General features: G+C 36.7%; 1 protein-coding gene across 1 annotated transcript in view; it reads left to right on the top strand.

The window, feature by feature from the left end:
* LOC118938123 (zinc finger protein 664-like) overlaps window positions 1-23,042 on the top strand; it is a 242,829-nt gene extending 219,787 nt beyond the window's left edge. The window contains exon 2 of the mRNA XM_036939833.1: window positions 21,984-23,042. Coding sequence (XP_036795728.1) covers window positions 21,984-22,480 — 497 coding nt within the window. The 3' untranslated portion in view covers window positions 22,481-23,042. The remainder of the gene's footprint in view (window positions 1-21,983) is intronic.
* Window positions 23,043-24,820: the final 1,778 nt, after the last annotated feature.

Here is a 24,820-nt window from a genome sequence, read left to right on the forward strand (position 1 = left end):
GATCTACTGTCTCTACTATATTATGACAGACCAGCTAGGTCTACTGTCTCTACTATATTATGACAGACCAGCTAGATCTACTGTCTCTACTATATTATGACAGACCGGCCAGATCTACAGTGTCTACTATATTATGACAGACCAGCTTGATCTACTGTCTCTACTATATTATGACAGACCAGCTAGATCTACTGTCTCTATTATATTATGACAGACAAGCTAGATCTACTGTCTCTACTATATTATGACAGACCAGCTAGATCTAATGTCTCTAATATGTTATGACAGACCAGCCAAATCTACAGTCTCTACTATATTTTGACAGACCACCTAGATCTACTATCTCTATAACATTATGACAGACCAGCTAGATCTACTGTCTCTATTATATTATGACAGACCAGATGGATCTACTGTCCCTATTATATTATGACAGACCAGCTAGATCTACAGTCTCTACTATATTATGACAGACCAGCTAGATCTACTGTATCTATTATATTATGACAGACCAGCTTGATCTACTGTCTCTACTATATTATGACAGACCAGCTAGATCTACTGTCTCTATTATATTATGACAGACAAGCTACATCTACTGTCTCTACTATATTATGACAGACCAGCTAGATCTAATGTCTCTAATATATTATGACAGACCAGCCAAATCTACAGTCTCTACTATATTTTGACAGACCACGTAGATCTACTATCTCTATAACATTATGACAGACCAGCTAGATCTACTGTATCTATTATATTATGACAGACCAGCTTGATCTACTGTCTCTACTATATTATGACAGACCAGCTAGATCTACTGTCTCTATTATATTATGACAGACAAGCTAGATCTACTGTCTCTACTATATTATGACAGACCAGCTAGATCTAATGTCTCTAATATGTTATGACAGACCAGCCAAATCTACAGTCTCTACTATATTTTGACAGACCACCTAGATCTACTATCTCTATAACATTATGACAGACCAGCTAGATCTACTGTCTCTATTATATTATGACAGACCAGATGGATCTACTGTCCCTATTATATTATGACAGACCAGCTAGATCTACAGTCTCTACTATATTATGACAGACCAGCTGGATCTACTGTATCTATTATATTATGACAGACCAGCTTGATCTACTGTCTCTACTATATTATGACAGACCAGCTAGATCTACTGTCTCTATTATATTATGACAGACAAGCTAGATCTACTGTCTCTACTATATTATGACAGACCAGCTAGATCTAATGTCTCTAATATATTATGACAGACCAGCCAAATCTACAGTCTCTACTATATTTTGACAGACCACCTAGATCTACTATCTCTATAACATTATGACAGACCAGCTAGATCTACTGTATCTATTATATTATGACAGACCAGCTTGATCTACTGTCTCTACTATAATATGACAGACGAGCTAGATCTACTGTCTCTATTATATTATGACAGACGAGCTAGATCTAGTGTCTCTACTATATTATGACAGACCAGCTAGATCTAATGTCTCTAATATATTATGACAGACCAGCCAAATCTACAGTCTCTACTATATTATGACAGACCAGACAGGTCTACTGTCTCTACTATATTATGACAGACCAGCTAGATCTACTGTCTCTACTATATTATGACAGACCAGCTAGTTCTAATGTCTCTTCTATTTTATGACAGACCACCTAGATCTACTATCTCTATAACATTATGACAGACCAGCTAGATCTACTGTCTCTATTATATTATGACAGACCAGATGGATCTACTGTCCCTAGTATATTATGACAGACCAGCTAGATCTACAGTCTCTACTATATTATGACAGACCAGCTAGATCTACTGTCTCTACTATAGTATGACAGACCAGCTAGATCTACTGTATCTATTATATTATGACAGACCAGCTAGATCTTCTGTCTTTACTATATTATGACACACCAGCCAGATCTTCAGTATCTACTCTACTATGACAGGCCAGCAAGATCTACTCTATCTATTATACTATGACAGACCAGCTATATCTACTATATCTATTATATTATGACAGACCGGCTAGATCTACTGTCTCTACTATATTACGACAGACCAGCTAGATCTACTGTCTCTACTATATTATGACAGACCAGCTAGATCTACTGTCTCTATTATATTATGACAGACCAGCTAGATCTACTGGCTCTATTATATTATGACAGACAAGCTAGATCTACTGTCTCTACTATATTATGACAGACCTGCTAGATCTACTGTTTACAATACATTATGACAGACCAGCTAGAACTACTGTCCCTATTATATTATTACAGACCAGTTAGATCTACTGTCTGTACTATATTACGACAGACTAGCCAAATCTACTGCCTATACTATATTTTGACAGACGAGCTAGATATACTGTCTTTATTATATTATGCGAGACCAGCTAGATCTACTTTCTCCACTATATTATGAAAGACCAGCTAGATCTACTGTCTCTATTATATTATGACAAACAAGCTAGATCTACTGTCTCTACTATATTATGACAGACCAGCTAGATCTACTGTTTACAATACATTATGACAGACCAGCTATGTCTACTGTCTCTACTATATTATGACAGACCAGCGAGATCTACTCTCTCTATTATATTATGACAGACCAGCTAGATCTACTGTATCTATTATATTATGACAGACCAGCTAGATCTACTGTCTCTTCTATATTATGACAGACCAGCGAGATCTACTCTCTCTATTATATTATGACAGACCAGCTAGATCTACTGTATCTATTATATTATGACATACCAGCTAGATCTACTGTCTCTACTATATTATGACAGACCAGCCAGATCTAAAGTCTCTACAACATTATGACAGACCAGCTAGATCTACTGCCTCTAATATATTTTGACAGACGAGCTAGATATACTGTCTTTATATATTATGCGAGACCAGCCAGATCTACTTTCTCTACTATATTATGAAAGACCAGCTAGATCTACTATCTTTATTACATTATGACAGACCAGCTAGATCTACTGTCTCTATTATATTATGACAGACCAGCTAGATCTACTGTCTCTATTATATTATGACAGACCAGCTAGATCTACTCTATCTATTATACTATGACAGACCAGCAAGATCTACTCTATCTATTATACTATGAAAGACCAACTATATCTACTGTATCTATTATATTATGACAGACCGGCTAGATCTACTGTCTCTACTATATTATGACAGACCAGCTAGATCTAATGTCTCTAATATATTATGACAGACCAGCCAAATCTACAGTCTCTACTATATTATGACAGACCAGATAGGTCTACTGTCTATACTATATTATGACAGACCAGCTAGATCTACTGTCTCTACTATATTATGACAGACCAGCTAGTTCTAATGTCTCTTCTCTTTTATGACAGACCACCTAGATCTACTATCTCTATAACATTATGACAGACCAGCTAGATCTACTGTCTTTATTATATTATGCGAGACCAGCTAGATCTACTTTCTCTACTATATTATAAAAGACCAGCTAGATCTACTGTCTCTATTATATTATGACAGACCAGCTGGATCTACTGTCTCTATTATATTATGACAGACCAGCTAGACCAACTGTCTCTACTATATTATGACAGACCAGCCAGATCTACAGTCTCTACTATATTATGACAGACCAGCTAGATCTACTGTCTCTACTATATTATGACAGACGAGCTAGATCTACTGTCTCTATTATATTATGACAGACGAGCTAGATCTAGTGTCTCTACTATATTATGACAGACCAGCTAGATCTAATGTCTCTAATATATTATGACAGACCAGCCAAATCTACAGTCTCTACTATATTATGACAGACCAGACAGGTCTACTGTCTCTACTATATTATGACAGACCAGCTAGATCTACTGTCTCTACTATATTATGACAGACCAGCTAGTTCTAATGTCTCTTCTATTTTATGACAGACCAGCTAGATCTACTGTCTCTATTATATTATGACAGACCAGCTAGATCTACTGTCTCTATTATATTATGACAGACCAGTTAGATCTACTGTCTGTACTATATTATGACAGACCAGACAGATCTGCTGTCTATATTATATTACGACAGACCAGCCAAATCTACTGCCTATACTATATTTTGACAGACGAGCTAGATATACTGTCTTTATTAGATTATGCGAGACCAGCTAGATCTACTTTCTCTACTATATTTTGAAAGACCAGCTAGATCTACTTTCTCTATTATATTATGACAAACAAGCTAGATCTACTGTCTCTACTATATTATGACAGACCAGCTAGATCTACTGTTTACAATACATTATGACAGACCAGCTATGTCTACTGTCTCTACTATATTATGACAGACCAGCGAGATCTACTCTCTCTATTATATTATGACAGACCAGCTAGATCTACTGTATCTATTATATTATGACAGACCAGCTAGATCTACTGTCTCTTCTATATTATGACAGACCAGCGAGATCTACTCTCTCTATTATATTATGACAGACCAGCTAGATCTACTGTATCTATTATATTATGACAGACCTGCTAGATCTACTGTCTCTACTATATTATGACAGACCAGCCAGATCTAAAGTCTCTACAACATTATGACAGACCAGCTAGATCTACTGCCTCTAATATATTTTGACAGACAAGCTAGATATACTGTCTTTATTATATTATGCGAGACCAGCCAGATCTACTTTCTCTACTATATTATAAAAGACCAGCTAGATCTACTGTCTCTATTATATTATGACAGACCAGCTAGACCAACTGTCTCTACTATATTATGACAGACCGGCCAGATCTACAGTCTTTACTATATTATGACAGACCAGCTTGATTTACTGTCTCTACTATATTATGACAGACCAGCTAGGTCTACTGTCTCTATTATATTATGACAGACGAGCTAGATCTACTGTCTCTACTATATTATGACAGACCAGCTAGGTCTACTGTCTCTACTATATTATGACAGACCAGCTAGATCTACTGTCTCTACTATATTATGACAGACTGGCCAGATCTACAGTCTCTACTATATTATGACAGACCAGTTTGATCTACTGTCTCTACTATATTATGACAGACCAGCTTGATCTACTGTCTCTATTATATTATGACAGACAAGCTAGATCTACTGTCTCTACTATATTATGACAGACCAGCTAGATCTAATGTCTCTAATATATTATGACAGACCAGCCAAATCTACAGTCTCTACTATATTTTGACAGACCACCTAGATCTACTATCTCTATAACATTATGACAGACCAGCTAGATCTATTGTCTCTATTATATTATGACAGACCAGATGGATCTACTGTCCCTATTATATTATGACAGACCAGCTAGATCTACAGTCTCTACTATATTATGACAGACCAGCTAGATCTACTGTATCTATTATATTATGACAGACCAGCTAGATCTTCTGTCTCTACTATATTATGAAAGACCAGCCAGATCTTCAGTCTCTACTCTACTATGACAGGCCAGCAAGACCTACTCTATCTATTATACTATGACAGACCAGCTATATCTACTGTATCTATTATATTATGACAGACCGGCTAGATCTACTGACTCTACTATATTATGACAGACCAGCTAGATCTACTGTCTCTACTATAATATGACAGACGAGCTAGATCTACTGTCTCTATTATATTATGACAGACCAGCTAGATCAACTGTCTCTATTATATTATGACAGACAAGCTAGATCTACTGTCTCTACTATTTTATGACAGACCAGCTAGATCTACTGTCTCTACTATAATATGACAGACGAGCTAGATCTACTGTCTCTATTATATTATGACAGACCAGCTAGATCTTCTGTCTTTACTATATTATGACAGACCAGCCAGATCTTCAGTATCTACTCTACTATGACAGGCCAGCAAGATCTACTCTATCTATTATACTATGACAGACCAGCTATATCTACTATATCTATTATATTATGACAGACCGGCTAGATCTACTGTCTCTACTATATTACGACAGACCAGCTAGATCTACTGTCTCTACTATATTATGACAGACCAGCTAGATCTAATGTCTCTAATATATTATGACAGACCAGCCAAATCTACAGTCTCTACTATAATATGACAGACGAGCTAGATCTACTGTCTCTATTATATTATGACAGACAAGCTAGATCTACTGTCTCTACTATATTATGACAGACCAGCTAGATCTAATGTCTCTAATATATTATGACAGACCAGCCAAATCTACAGTCTCTACTATATTTTGACAGACCACCTAGATCTACTATCTCTATAACATTATGACAGACCAGCTAGATCTACTGTATCTATTATATTATGACAGACCAGCTTGATCTACTGTCTCTACTATAATATGACAGACGAGCTAGATCTACTGTCTCTATTATATTATGACAGACGAGCTAGATCTAGTGTCTCTACTATATTATGACAGACCAGCTAGATCTAATGTCTCTAATATATTATGACAGACCAGCCAAATCTACAGTCTCTACTATATTATGACAGACCAGACAGGTCTACTGTCTCTACTATATTATGACAGACCAGCTAGATCTACTGTCTCTACTATATTATGACAGACCAGCTAGTTCTAATGTCTCTTCTATTTTATGACAGACCACCTAGATCTACTATCTCTATAACATTATGACAGACCAGCTAGATCTACTGTCTCTATTATATTATGACAGACCAGATGGATCTACTGTCCCTAGTATATTATGACAGACCAGCTAGATCTACAGTCTCTACTATATTATGACAGACCAGCTAGATCTACTGTCTCTACTATAGTATGACAGACCAGCTAGATCAACTGTATCTATTATATTATGACAGACCAGCTAGATCTTCTGTCTTTACTATATTATGACACACCAGCCAGATCTTCAGTATCTACTCTACTATGACAGGCCAGCAAGATCTACTCTATCTATTATACTATGACAGACCAGCTATATCTACTATATCTATTATATTATGACAGACCGGCTAGATCTACTGTCTCTACTATATTACGACAGACCAGCTAGATCTACTGTCTCTACTATATTATGACAGACCAGCTAGATCTACTGTCTCTATTATATTATGACAGACCAGCTAGATCTACTGGCTCTATTATATTATGACAGACAAGCTAGATCTACTGTCTCTACTATATTATGACAGACCTGCTAGATCTACTGTTTACAATACATTATGACAGACCAGCTAGAACTACTGTCCCTATTATATTATTACAGACCAGTTAGATCTACTGTCTGTACTATATTACGACAGACTAGCCAAATCTACTGCCTATACTATATTTTGACAGACGAGCTAGATATACTGTCTTTATTATATTATGCGAGACCAGCTAGATCTACTTTCTCCACTATATTATGAAAGACCAGCTAGATCTACTGTCTCTATTATATTATGACAAACAAGCTAGATCTACTGTCTCTACTATATTATGACAGACCAGCTAGATCTACTGTTTACAATACATTATGACAGACCAGCTATGTCTACTGTCTCTACTATATTATGACAGACCAGCGAGATCTACTCTCTCTATTATATTATGACAGACCAGCTAGATCTACTGTATCTATTATATTATGACAGACCAGCTAGATCTACTGTCTCTTCTATATTATGACAGACCAGCGAGATCTACTCTCTCTATTATATTATGACAGACCAGCTAGATCTACTGTATCTATTATATTATGACATACCAGCTAGATCTACTGTCTCTACTATATTATGACAGACCAGCCAGATCTAAAGTCTCTACAACATTATGACAGACCAGCTAGATCTACTGCCTCTAATATATTTTGACAGACGAGCTAGATATACTGTCTTTATATATTATGCGAGACCAGCCAGATCTACTTTCTCTACTATATTATGAAAGACCAGCTAGATCTACTATCTTTATTACATTATGACAGACCAGCTAGATCTACTGTCTCTATTATATTATGACAGACCAGCTAGATCTACTGTCTCTATTATATTATGACAGACCAGCTAGATCTACAGTCCCTACTATATTATGGCAGACCAGGCGAGATCTACTCTCTCTATTATATTATGACAGACCAGCTAGATCTACTGTATCTATTATATTATGACAGACCAGCTAGACCAACTGTCTCTACTATATTATGACAGACCAGCTAGATCTACTGCCTCTAATATATTTTGACAGACGAGCTAGATATACTGTCTTTATTATATTATGACAGACCAGCTGGATCTACTGTCTCTATTATATTATGACAGACCAGCTAGACCAACTGTCTCTACTATGTTATGACAGACCAGCCAGATCCCCAGTCTCTGCTATATTATGACAGACCAGCTAGATCTACTGCCTCTAATATATTTTGACAGACGAGCTAGATATACTGTCTTTATTATATTATGCGAGACCAGCTAGATCTACTTTCTCTACTATATTATAAAAGACCAGCTAGATCTACTGTCTCTATTATATTATGACAGACCGGCTGGATCTACTGTCTCTATTATATTATGACAGACCAGCTAGACCAACTGTCTCTACTATATTATGACAGACCAGCCAGATCTACAGTCTCTACTATATTATGACAGACCAGCTAGATCTACTGTCTCTACTATATTATGACAGACGAGCTAGATCTACTGTCTCTATTATATTATGACAGACGAGCTAGATCTAGTGTCTCTACTATATTATGACAGACCAGCTAGATCTAATGTCTCTAATATATTATGACAGACCAGCCAAATCTACAGTCTCTACTATATTATGACAGACCAGACAGGTCTACTGTCTCTACTATATTATGACAGACCAGCTAGATCTACTGTCTCTACTATATTATGACAGACCAGCTAGTTCTAATGTCTCTTCTATTTTATGACAGACCAGCTAGATCTACTGTCTCTATTATATTATGACAGACCAGCTAGATCTACTGTCTCTATTATATTATGACAGACCAGTTAGATCTACTGTCTGTACTATATTATGACAGACCAGACAGATCTGCTGTCTATATTATATTACGACAGACCAGCCAAATCTACTGCCTATACTATATTTTGACAGACGAGCTAGATATACTGTCTTTATTAGATTATGCGAGACCAGCTAGATCTACTTTCTCTACTATATTTTGAAAGACCAGCTAGATCTACTTTCTCTATTATATTATGACAGACCAGCTAGATCTACTGTCTCTACTATATTATGACAGACCAGCTAGATCTACTGTTTACAATACATTATGACAGACCAGCTATGTCTACTGTCTCTACTATATTATGACAGACCAGCGAGATCTACTCTCTCTATTATATTATGACAGACCAGCTAGATCTACTGTATCTATTATATTATGACAGACCAGCTAGATCTACTGTCTCTTCTATATTATGACAGACCAGCGAGATCTACTCTCTCTATTATATTATGACAGACCAGCTAGATCTACTGTATCTATTATATTATGACAGACCTGCTAGATCTACTGTCTCTACTATATTATGACAGACCAGCCAGATCTAAAGTCTCTACAACATTATGACAGACCAGCTAGATCTACTGCCTCTAATATATTTTGACAGACAAGCTAGATATACTGTCTTTATTATATTATGCGAGACCAGCCAGATCTACTTTCTCTACTATATTATAAAAGACCAGCTAGATCTACTGTCTCTATTATATTATGACAGACCAGCTAGACCAACTGTCTCTACTATATTATGACAGACCGGCCAGATCTACAGTCTTTACTATATTATGACAGACCAGCTTGATTTACTGTCTCTACTATATTATGACAGACCAGCTAGGTCTACTGTCTCTATTATATTATGACAGACGAGCTAGATCTACTGTCTCTACTATATTATGACAGACCAGCTAGGTCTACTGTCTCTACTATATTATGACAGACCAGCTAGATCTACTGTCTCTACTATATTATGACAGACTGGCCAGATCTACAGTCTCTACTATATTATGACAGACCAGTTTGATCTACTGTCTCTACTATATTATGACAGACCAGCTTGATCTACTGTCTCTATTATATTATGACAGACAAGCTAGATCTACTGTCTCTACTATATTATGACAGACCAGCTAGATCTAATGTCTCTAATATATTATGACAGACCAGCCAAATCTACAGTCTCTACTATATTTTGACAGACCACCTAGATCTACTATCTCTATAACATTATGACAGACCAGCTAGATCTATTGTCTCTATTATATTATGACAGACCAGATGGATCTACTGTCCCTATTATATTATGACAGACCAGCTAGATCTACAGTCTCTACTATATTATGACAGACCAGCTAGATCTACTGTATCTATTATATTATGACAGACCAGCTAGATCTTCTGTCTCTACTATATTATGAAAGACCAGCCAGATCTTCAGTCTCTACTCTACTATGACAGGCCAGCAAGACCTACTCTATCTATTATACTATGACAGACCAGCTATATCTACTGTATCTATTATATTATGACAGACCGGCTAGATCTACTGACTCTACTATATTATGACAGACCAGCTAGATCTACTGTCTCTACTATAATATGACAGACGAGCTAGATCTACTGTCTCTATTATATTATGACAGACCAGCTAGATCAACTGTCTCTATTATATTATGACAGACAAGCTAGATCTACTGTCTCTACTATTTTATGACAGACCAGCTAGATCTACTGTCTCTACTATAATATGACAGACGAGCTAGATCTACTGTCTCTATTATATTATGACAGACCAGCTAGATCTTCTGTCTTTACTATATTATGACAGACCAGCCAGATCTTCAGTATCTACTCTACTATGACAGGCCAGCAAGATCTACTATATCTATTATACTATGACAGACCAGCTATATCTACTATATCTATTATATTATGACAGACCGGCTAGATCTACTGTCTCTACTATATTACGACAGACCAGCTAGATCTACTGTCTCTACTATATTATGACAGACCAGCTAGATCTACTGCCTCTATTATATTATGAGAGACCAGCTAGATCTACTGTCTCTATTATATTATGACAGACAAGCTAGATCTACTGTCTCTACTATATTATGACAGACCAGCTAGATCTATTGTCTCTATTATATTATGACAGACCAGATGGATCTACTGTCCCTATTATATTATGACAGACCAGCTAGATCTACAGTCTCTACTATATTATGACAGACCAGCTAGATCTACTGTATCTATTATATTATGACAGACCAGCTAGATCTTCTGTCTCTACTATATTATGAAAGACCAGCCAGATCTTCAGTCTCTACTCTACTATGACAGGCCAGCAAGACCTACTCTATCTATTATACTATGACAGACCAGCTATATCTACTGTATCTATTATATTATGACAGACCGGCTAGATCTACTGTCTCTACTATATTATGACAGACCAGCTAGATCTACTGTCTCTACTATAATATGACAGACGAGCTAGATCTACTGTCTCTATTATATTATGACAGACGAGCTAGATCTAGTGTCTCTACTATATTATGACAGACCAGCTAGATCTAATGTCTCTAATATATTATGACAGACCAGCCAAATCTACAGTCTCTACTATATTATGACAGACCAGACAGGTCTACTGTCTCTACTATATTATGACAGACCAGCTAGATCTACTGTCTCTACTATATTATGACAGACCAGCTAGTTCTAATGTCTCTTCTATTTTATGACAGACCACCTAGATCTACTATCTCTATAACATTATGACAGACCAGCTAGATCTACTGTCTCTATTATATTATGACAGACCAGATGGATCTACTGTCCCTAGTATATTATGACAGACCAGCTAGATCTACAGTCTCTACTATATTATGACAGACCAGCTAGATCTACTGTCTCTACTATAGTATGACAGACCAGCTAGATCTACTATATCTATTATATTATGACAGACCGGCTAGATCTACTGTCTCTACTATATTACGACAGACCAGCTAGAACTACTGTCTCTATTATATTATGACAGACCAGCTAGATCTACTGGCTCTATTATATTATGACAGACAAGCTAGATCTACTGTCTCTACTATATTATGACAGACCTGCTAGATCTACTGTTTACAATACATTATGACAGACCAGCTAGAACTACTGTCCCTATTATATTATTACAGACCAGTTAGATCTACTGTCTGTACTATATTACGACAGACCAGACAGATCTACTGTCTATATTATATTACGACAGACTAGCCAAATCTACTGCCTATACTATATTTTGACAGACGAGCTAGATATACTGTCTTTATTATATTATGCGAGACCAGCTAGATCTACTTTCTCCACTATATTATGAAAGACCAGCTAGATCTACTGTCTCTATTATATTATGACAAACAAGCTAGATCTACTGTCTCTACTATATTATGACAGACCAGCTAGATCTACTGTTTACAATACATTATGACAGACCAGCTATGTCTACTGTCTCTACTATATTATGACAGACCAGCGAGATCTACTCTCTCTATTATATTATGACAGACCAGCTAGATCTACTGTATCTATTATATTATGACAGACCAGCTAGATCTACTGTCTCTTCTATATTATGACAGACCAGCGAGATCTACTCTCTCTATTATATTATGACAGACCAGCTAGATCTACTGTATCTATTATATTATGACAGACCAGCTAGATCTACTGCCTCTACTATATTATGACAGACCAGCCAGATCTAAAGTCTCTACAACATTATGACAGACCAGCTAGATCTACTGCCTCTAATATATTTTGACAGACGAGCTAGATATACTGTCTTTATTATATTATGCGAGACCAGTCAGATCTACTTTCTCTACTATATTATAAAAGACCAGCTAGATATACTGTCTCTATTATATTATGACAGAACAGCTGGATCTACTGTCTCTATTATATTATGACAGACCAGCTAGACCAACTGTCTCTACTATATTATGACAGACCGGCCAGATCTACAGTCTCTACTATATTATGACAGACCAGCTTGATTTACTGTCTCTACTATATTATGACAGACCAGCCAGATCTACTGTCTCTATTATATTATGACAGACGAGCTAGATCTACTGTCTCTACTATATTATGACAGACCAGCTAGGTCTACTGTCTCTACTATATTATGACAGACCAGCTAGATCTACTGTCTCTACTATATTATGACAGACCGGCCAGATCTACAGTGTCTACTATATTATGACAGACCAGCTTGATCTACTGTCTCTACTATATTATGACAGACCAGCTAGATCTACTGTCTCTATTATATTATGACAGACAAGCTAGATCTACTGTCTCTACTATATTATGACAGACCAGCTAGATCTAATGTCTCTAATATGTTATGACAGACCAGCCAAATCTACAGTCTCTACTATATTTTGACAGACCACCTAGATCTACTATCTCTATAACATTATGACAGACCAGCTAGATCTACTGTCTCTATTATATTATGACAGACCAGATGGATCTACTGTCCCTATTATATTATGACAGACCAGCTAGATCTACAGTCTCTACTATATTATGACAGACCAGCTAGATCTACTGTATTTATTATATTATGACAGACCAGCTTGATCTACTGTCTCTACTATATTATGACAGACCAGCTAGATCTACTGTCTCTATTATATTATGACAGACAAGCTACATCTACTGTCTCTACTATATTATGACAGACCAGCTAGATCTAATGTCTCTAATATATTATGACAGACCAGCCAAATCTACAGTCTCTACTATATTTTGACAGACCACGTAGATCTACTATCTCTATAACATTATGACAGACCAGCTAGATCTACTGTATCTATTATATTATGACAGACCAGCTTGATCTACTGTCTCTACTATATTATGACAGACCAGCTAGATCTACTGTCTCTATTATATTATGACAGACAAGCTAGATCTACTGTCTCTACTATATTATGACAGACCAGCTAGATCTAATGTCTCTAATATGTTATGACAGACCAGCCAAATCTACAGTCTCTACTATATTTTGACAGACCACCTAGATCTACTATCTCTATAACATTATGACAGACCAGCTAGATCTACTGTCTCTATTATATTATGACAGACCAGATGGATCTACTGTCCCTATTATATTATGACAGACCAGCTAGATCTACAGTCTCTACTATATTATGACAGACCAGCTGGATCTACTGTATCTATTATATAATGACAGACCAGCTTGATCTACTGTCTCTACTATATTATGACAGACCAGCTAGATCTACTGTCTCTATTATATTATGACAGACAAGCTAGATCTACTGTCTCTACTATATTATGACAGACCAGCTAGATCTAATGTCTCTAATATATTATGACAGACCAGCCAAATCTACAGTCTCTACTATATTTTGACAGACCACCTAGATCTACTATCTCTATAACATTATGACAGACCAGCTAGATCTACTGTATCTATTATATTATGACAGACCAGCTTGATCTACTGTCTCTACTATAATATGACAGACGAGCTAGATCTACTGTCTCTATTATATTATGACAGACGAGCTAGATCTAGTGTCTCTACTATATTATGACAGACCAGCTAGATCTAATGTCTCTAATATATTATGACAGACCAGCCAAATCTACAGTCTCTACTATATTATGACAGACCAGACAGGTCTACTGTCTCTACTATATTATGACAGACCAGCTAGATCTACTGTCTCTACTATATTATGACAGACCAGCTAGTTCTAATGTCTCTTCTATTTTATGACAGACCACCTAGATCTACTATCTCTATAACATTATGACAGACCAGCTAGATCTACTGTCTCTATTATATTATGACAGACCAGATGGTTCTACTGTCCCTAGTATATTATGACAGACCAGCTAGATCTACAGTCTCTACTATATTATGACAGACCAGCTAGATCTACTGTCTCTACTATAGTATGACAGACCAGCTAGATCTACTGTATCTATTATATTATGACAGACCAGCTAGATCTTCTGTCTTTACTATATTATGACACACCAGCCAGATCTTCAGTATCTACTCTACTATGACAGGCCAGCAAGATCTACTCTATCTATTATACTATGACAGACCAGCTATATCTACTATATCTATTATATTATGACAGACCGGCTAGATCTACTGTCTCTACTATATTACGACAGACCAGCTAGATCTACTGTCTCTACTATATTATGACAGACCAGCTAGATCTACTGTCTCTATTATATTATGACAGACCAGCTAGATCTACTGGCTCTATTATATTATGACAGACAAGCTAGATCTACTGTCTCTACTATATTATGACAGACCTGCTAGATCTACTGTTTACAATACATTATGACAGACCAGCTAGAACTACTGTCCCTATTATATTATTACAGACCAGTTAGATCTACTGTCTGTACTATATTACGACAGACTAGCCAAATCTACTGCCTATACTATATTTTGACAGACGAGCTAGATATACTGTCTTTATTATATTATGCGAGACCAGCTAGATCTACTTTCTCCACTATATTATGAAAGACCAGCTAGATCTACTGTCTCTATTATATTATGACAAACAAGCTAGATCTACTGTCTCTACTATATTATGACAGACCAGCTAGATCTACTGTTTACAATACATTATGACAGACCAGCTATGTCTACTGTCTCTACTATATTATGACAGACCAGCGAGATCTACTCTCTCTATTATATTATGACAGACCAGCTAGATCTACTGTATCTATTATATTATGACAGACCAGCTAGATCTACTGTCTCTTCTATATTATGACAGACCAGCGAGATCTACTCTCTCTATTATATTATGACAGACCAGCTAGATCTACTGTATCTATTATATTATGACAGACCAGCTAGATCTACTGTCTCTACTATATTATGACAGACCAGCCAGATCTAAAGTCTCTACAACATTATGACAGACCAGCTAGATCTACTGCCTCTAATATATTTTGACAGACGAGCTAGATATACTGTCTTTATATATTATGCGAGACCAGCCAGATCTACTTTCTCTACTATATTATAAAAGACCAGCTAGATCTACTGTCTATATTATATTATGACAGACCAGCTGGATCTACTGTCTCTATTATATTATGACAGACCAGCTAGACCAACTGTCTCTACTATATTATGACAGACTGGCCAGATCTACAGTCTCTACTATATTATGACAGACCAGCTTGATTTACTGTCTCTACTATATTATGACAGACCAGCCAGATCTACTGTCTCTATTATATTATGACAGACGAGCTAGATCTACTGTCTCTACTATATTATGACAGACCAGCTAGGTCTACTGTCTCTACTATATTATGACAGACCAGCTAGATCTACTGTCTCTACTATATTATGACAGACCGGCCAGATCTACAGTGTCTACTATATTATGACAGACCAGCTTGATCTACTGTCTCTACTATATTATGACAGACCAGCTAGATCTACTGTCTCTATTATATTATGACAGACAAGCTAGATCTACTGTCTCTACTATATTATGACAGACCAGCTAGATCTAATGTCTCTAATATATTATGACAGACCAGCCAAATCTACAGTCTCTACTATATTTTGACAGACCACCTAGATCTACTATCTCTATAACATTATGACAGACCAGCTAGATCTACTGTCTCTATTATATTATGACAGACCAGATGGATCTACTGTCCCTATTATATTATGACAGACCAGCTAGATCTACAGTCTCTACTATATTATGACAGACCAGCTAGATCTACTGTATCTATTATATTATGACAGACCAGCTAGATCTTCTGTCTCTACTATATTATGAAAGACCAACCAGATCTTCAGTCTCTACTCTACTATGACAGGCCAGCAAGACCTACTCTATCTATTATACTATGACAGAACAGCTATATCTACTGTATCTATTATATTATGACAGACCAGCTAGATCTACTGTCTCTACTATAATATGACAGACCAGCTAGATCTACTGTCTCTATTATATTATGACAGACCAGCTGGATCTACTGTCTCTATTATACTATGACAGACCAGCTAGATCTACATTCTCTACTATATTATGACAGACCAGCTAGAACTACTGTCCCTATTATATTATTACAGACCAGTTAGATCTACTGTCTGTACTATATTACGACAGACCAGACAGATCTACTGTCTCTATTATATTATGACAGACCAGCTAGATCTTCTGTCTCTACTATATTATGAAAGACCAACCAGATCTTCAGTCTCTACTCTACTATGACAGGCCAGCAAGACCTACTCTATCTATTATACTATGACAGAACAGCTATATCTACTGTATCTATTATATTATGACAGACCGGCTAGATCTACTGTCTCTACTATATTATGACAGACCAGATGGATCTACTGTCCCTATTATATTATGACAGACCAGCTAGATCTACAGTCTCTACTATATTATGACAGACCAGCTAGATCTACTGTATCTATTATATTATGACAGACCAGCTAGATCTTCTGTCTCTACTATATTATGAAAGACCAACCAGATCTTCAGTCTCTACTCTACTATGACAGGCCAGCAAGACCTACTCTATCTATTATACTATGACAGAACAGCTATATCTACTGTATCTATTATATTATGACAGACCGGCTAGATCTACTGTCTCTACTATATTATGACAGACCAGCTAGATCTACTGTCTCTACTATAATATGACAGACCCGCTAGATCAACTGTCTCTATTATATTATGACAGACCAGCTGAATCTACTGTCTCTATTATACTATGACAGACCAGCTAGATCTACTGTCTCTACTATATAATGACAGACCAGCTAGATCTACATTCTCTACTATATTATGACAGACCAGCTAGAACTACTGTCCCTATTATATTATTACAGACCAGTTTGATCTACTGTCTGTACTATATTACGACAGACCAGACAGATCCACTGTCTATATTATATTACGACAGACCAGCCAAATCTACTGCCTATACTATATTTTGACAGACGAGCTAGATATACTGTCTTTATTATGCGAGACCAGCTAGATCTACTTTCTCTACTATATTATGAAAGACCAGCTAGATCTACTGTCTCTATTATATTATGACAGACCAGCTAGATCTTCTGTCTCTACTATATTATGAAAGACCAACCAGATCTTCAGTCTCTACTCTACTATGACAGGCCAGCTAGATCTACTGTTTACAATACATTATGACAGACCAGCTATGTCTACTGTCTCTACTATATTATGACAGACCAGCGAGATCTACTCTCTCTATTATATTATGACAGACCAGATGGATCTACTGTCCCTATTATAATATGACAGACCAGCTAGATCTACAGTCTCTACTATATTATGACAGACCAGCTAGATCTACTGTATCTATTATATTATGACAGACCGGCTAGATCTACTGTCTCTACTATAATATGACAGACCAGCTAGATCTACAGTCTCTACTATATTATGACAGACCAGCTAGATCTACTGTATCTATTATATTATGACAGACCAGCTAGATCTACATTCTCTACTATATTATGACAGACCAGCTAGAACTACTGTCCCTATAATATTATTACAGACCAGTTAGATCTACTGTCTGTACTATATTACGACAGACCAGACAGATCTACTGTCTATATTATATTACGACAGACCAGCCAAATCTACTGCCTATACTATATTTTGACAGGCGAGCTAGATATACTGTCTTTATTATATTATGCGAGACCTGCTAGATCTACTTTCTCTACTATATTATGAAAGACCAGCTAGATCTACTGTCTCTATTATATTATGACAGACAAGCTAGATCTACTGTCTCTACTATATTATGACAGACCAGCTAGATCTACTGTTTACAATACATTATGACAGACCAGCTATGTCTACTGTCTCTACTATATTATGACAGACCAGCGAGATCTACTCTCTCTATTATATTATGACAGACCAGCTAGATCTACTGTATCTATTATATTATGACAGACCAGCTAGATCTACTGTCTCTTCTATATTATGACAGACCAGCGAGATCTACTCTCTCTATTATATTATGACAGAGCAGCTAGATCTACTCTATCTATTATATTATGACAGACCAGCTAGATCTACTGTCTCTAATATATTATGACAGACCAGCTAGATCTACTGTCTGTACAATATTACGACAGACCAGACAGATCTACTGTCTATACCATATTTTCACAGACGAGCTAGATATACTGTCTTTATTATATTATGCGAGACCAGCTTGATCTACTTTCTCTACTATATTATGAAAGACCAGCTAGATCTACTATCTTTATTACATTATGACAGACCAGCTAGATCTACTGTCTCTATTATATTATGAAAGACCAGCTAGATCTACAGTCCCTACTATATTATGGCAGACCAGCTAGATCTACTGTCTCTACTATATTTTGACCGACCAGCTAGATCTACTGTATCTATTATATTGTGACAGACCAGCTAGATCAACTGTCTCTACCATATTATGACAGACCAGCTAGATCTACTGTCTCTATTATATTATGACAGAGAAGCTAGATCTACTGTCTCTACTATATTATGACAGACCAGCTAGATCTACTGTTTACAATACATTATGACAGACCAGCTAGAACTACTGTCCCTATTATATTATTACAGACCAGTTAGATCTACTCTCTGTAGTATATTACGACAGACCAGACAGATCTACTGTCTATATTATATTACGACAGACCAGCCAAATCTACTGCCTATACTATATTTTGACAGACGAGCTAGATATACTGTCTTTATTATATTATGCGAGACCAGATGGATCTACTTTCTCTACTATATTATGAAAGACCAGCTAGATCTACTGTCTCTATTATATTATGACAGACAAGCTAGATCTACTGTCTCTACTATATTATGACAGACCAGCTAGATCTACTGTTTACAATACATTATGACAGACCAGCTATGTCTACTGTCTCTACTATATTATGAAAGACCAGCGAGATCTACTCTCTCTATTATATTATGACAGACCAGCTAGATTTACTGTATCTATTATATTATGACAGACCAGCTAGATCTACTGTCTCTTCTATATTATGACAGACCAGCGAGATCTACTCTCTCTATTATATTATGACAGACCAGCTAGATCTACTGTATCTATTATATTATGACAGACCAGCTAGATCTACTGTCTCTTCTATATTATGACAGACCAGCGAGATCTACTCTCTCTATTATATTATGACAGACCAGCTAGATCTACTGTATCTATTATATTATGACAGACCAGCTAGATCTACTGTCTCTACTATATTATGACAGACCAGCCAGATCTACAGTCTCTACTATATTATGACAGACCAGCTAGATCTACTGCCTCTAATATATTTTGACAGACGAGCTAGATATACTGTCTTTATTGTATTATGCGAGACCAGCTAGATCTACTTTCTCTACTATATTATTAAAGACCAGCTAGATCTACTGTCTCTATTATATTATGACAGACCAGCTGGATCTACTGTCTCTATTAGATTATGACAGACCAGCTAGACCAACTGTATCTACTATATTATGACAGACCGGCCAGATCTACAGTCTCTACTATATTATGACAGACCAGCTAGATCTACTGTCTCTACTATATTATGACAGACCAGCTAGATCTACTGTCTCTATTATATTATGACAGACGAGCTAGATCTACTGTCTCTACTCTATTATGACAGACCAGCTGGATCTACTGTCTCTATTATACTATGACAGACCAGCTAGATCTACTGTCTCTACTATATAATGACAGACCAGCTAGATCTACATTCTCTACTATATTATGACAGACCAGCTAGAACTACTGTCCCTATTATATTATTACAGACCAGTTAGATCTACTGTCTGTACTATATTACGACAGACCAGACAGATCTACTGTCTATATTATATTACGACAGACCAGCCAAATCTACTGCCTATACTATATTTTGACAGACCAGCTAGATATACTGTCTTTATTATATTATGACAGACAAGCTAGATCAACTGTCTCTACTATATTATGACAGACCAGCTAGATCTACTGTTTACAATACATTATGACAGACCAGCTATGTCTACTGTCTCTACTATATTATGACAGACCAGCGAGATCTACTCTCTCTATTATATTATGACAGACCAGCTAGATCTACTGTATCGATTATATTATGACAGACCAGCTAGATCTACTCTCTCTTCTATATTATGACAGACCAGCGAGATCTACTCTCTCTATTAAATTATGTAAGACTTTGTTTACTTGCTGTTTGAGGTGAAGAAAACATTACTTTGAGAAGCTCCACAAATCATTAGTGGTACTTTTCAGACATTCCCAAATAGGTGCATCGCTCTCTGCATCACTCTGCCCTCTGTTTGCTAAAACGCAATTTGGTTGCAGAAACTCCTCCATACAAATGCAGAAACCGCTAGTTATACCAATACCATAGACCTACTGTAGGACCCATAACTTCACCTAACAACAACATAGACCTACAGAAAGGTGCCTATATTGGAGACCAAAAGTTGTCTGGCACACTGCTTAGGATTTCAACAACTTTAAAATTGTATTTCTTGCATAAAATTGTCGATGTTACTACTAATGGGTAAACAAGACAAAATGACTATTGTTGTTCACTTGACTGTCTTAAGACAAATGTCAAATAATTAACATTCGTTAGACATCATTGTTTGTACAACATCATGGCTACGCTGTTGGCATCACCTTTTTACAGTGTGTTTTTGCTGTTGTGGGCCTTAAACCGCCTGTCTGACTTTTTATTCTCACAGGAGAGAGACCTGACTATCTTGGATCCTCTGGGGGGCCTCAACAACCTCATGATGCTGACGAGGCAGAGGAGAGTCCCTCCACATCAAAACACCTCAAGAAGCACCAGCAGAGACCCACAGGGAAGAAATCTTATTGCTGCTCTGACTGTGGGAAAGGTTGCAAATCTTCATCAAAACTTAAAATACACCAGAGAACACACACAGGCGAGAAACCTTATAGCTGTGGTCAATGTGGGAAGAGTTTTACTACATCTGGCGGTCTGACATTACAACAGAGAAGACACACAGGAGAGAAACCTTATAGCTGTGATGAATGTGGGAGGAGTTTTGTTCAATCTAGCCATCTGACTCAACACCAGAGAAACCACACAGGAGAGAAACCTTATAGCTGTGATCAATGTGGGAGGAGTTTTGTTCAATCTAGCCATTTGATTCGACACCAGAGAACACACACAGGAGAGAAATCTCATAGCTGTGATCAATGTGACAAGAGATAATCTGATAAAATATCTCTGATCAAACATCAGAAAATGCATACATGAAGAAGTTGTTTTATGATATCAATGAAAAAATGTCACAATGTAGAATGTTTTAACATTGTCGTAGGAGTATTCTAATGATGTCACAATGTAGAATGTTTTAACATTGTAGTAGGAGTATTTTAATGATGTCACAATGTAGAATGTTTTAACATTGTAGTAGGAGTATTTTAATGATGTCACAATGTAGAATGTTTTAACATTGTAGTAGGAGTATTTTAATGATGTTCTACCTCATCGTTTGCCCTGTTCAATTGATTGCAGCATGATATGGATATTAGCCTCAGGGGAAAATCCAGGCTCTGAATTGAAAGAGTATTTATCAAAAAGTGACTAACAAAAAAATGAGCTGTGTTACACTTACTGCGTTGGTGACCCACTTTAATCAAAATGCAGCACTTCAAAATGTAGCTAGCTGTTTTCTACTAGTTGAAAAAGCTGCTTGTTTAAAAAATACATGTAATATGATAATTGTTGCAGATGAAAGCAGTATAATAAATTGGTCTATAATCAATTTTATTAACAATCTGACATCACTCCAGTATTTCTTGACAACATTCAAGTGCTAATTGTCTTTATTCCACTATTGAAGAAGCATGTCTCAAATCACCTCATATTTCAAACATTCAGCCTGACAAAATATACATGTTTTATTATTCCATTCCTCACCATTAAGTGAAGTATTGCCAATACATATTAACAAAGGGGTGTACATTTGGTTTTGATATTTCATATTTACAATTCATGTAACATTTAGTAATAATTATTATTTATGCAACCAGCTGACCATTTTTGGGTACAATTATATTGACAATGTTGCCCTGCTTTTAGAATATCAGGATTCATTCTCAATGTGCTAACCCAAATGCATGACATTGGGGACTGGGCCCGATCCAACAACTTTCCTATCGAGTGAACCCTGAAAAGAGGGCGAGAAGTAAGGTGGATAGTTACTACGGATATTGCAGGAGTTGGTTGCTGATTGTCTCAAGGGTGGGCAGTCAACCAGTTTTGCGTTTAGCCAGTGCGTTGCCATGGATCACAATTTATTTTGACTGCACATTTTTTCCGTATTGGAGACTCATTGGAGAGTTTTTTTTGTTCCAAGGGGATGAGAGTTCTGGAAGCTAAAATGCTTGTGCTTCTAGTTCCGACAATGCAGTAATAATCTAACCTAACAATTCCACAACTACTACCTTATACACACAAGTGTAAAGGGATAAAGAATATGTACATAAAGATATATGAATGAGTGATGGTACAGAACGGCATAGGCAAGATGGTATCGAGTACAGTATATACATATGAGATGAGTAATGTAGGGTATGTAAACAAAGTGGCTAGTGATACATGCATTACATAAAGATGCAGTAGATATAGAGTACAGTATATTCATATACATATGAGATGAGTAATGTAGGGTATGTAAAAATATTAAGTGGCATTGTTAACAGTGGCTAGTGATACATTTTTTACATCAATTTCCATTATTAAAGTGGCTGGAGTTGTGTCAGTATGTTGGCAGCAGCCACTCTATATTAGTGGTGGCTATTTAACAGTCTGATGGCCTTGAGATAGAAGCTGTTTTTCAGTCTCTCGGTCCCAGCTTTGATGAACCTGTACTGACCTCGCCTTCTGGATGATAGCGGGGTGAACAGGCAGTGGCTCTGGTGGTTGTTGTCCTTGATGATCTTTATGGCCTTCCTGAGACATCGGGTGGTGTAGGTGTCCTGGAGGGCAGGTAGTTTGCCCCCGATGATGCGTTGTGTAGACCTCACTACCCTCTGGAGAGCCTTGCGGTTGTGGGCGGAGCAGTTGCCGTACCAGGCAGTGATACAGCCCGACAGGATGCTCTCGATTGTGCATCTATATAATATGACTAAATGTGTTACAGGGGCAGTCAAGAAATGGAACAGCAAGACCACAGAACATGACATAAGCAGATCTGTGAGAGACCACCTCAAGCCCCTGGTAGAGCCGGGGGTGGTGTTTACCACTCCACCACGCCTTCAGCAGGCTGGAAAAGTGGGATTGATCTGTTTGATCCAGTAGTTGAATCCTTTGACGTATTGTTGATTTCAAAACATTTCAGTTTCAACAAATGAACTGAGTTGGTTGAAAAGTGATACTAAACTTACATACCATGTAGTGTTTTATCATACTAAGATATGTTTTGCTTTTGCACATATTTGTTCATTGGTTTTGCTAGTCTGTTGATTGCCAGTCATTGGGTTCATTTGTCTTACAATATGTTCAAATCAAATCAAGCTTTATTTATACAGCCCATTTCAGACAAGG

The sequence above is a fragment of the Oncorhynchus mykiss genome, chromosome 13 (genome assembly GCF_013265735.2).
Source record: "Oncorhynchus mykiss isolate Arlee chromosome 13, USDA_OmykA_1.1, whole genome shotgun sequence".
Lineage (NCBI taxonomy): Eukaryota > Metazoa > Chordata > Actinopteri > Salmoniformes > Salmonidae > Oncorhynchus > Oncorhynchus mykiss.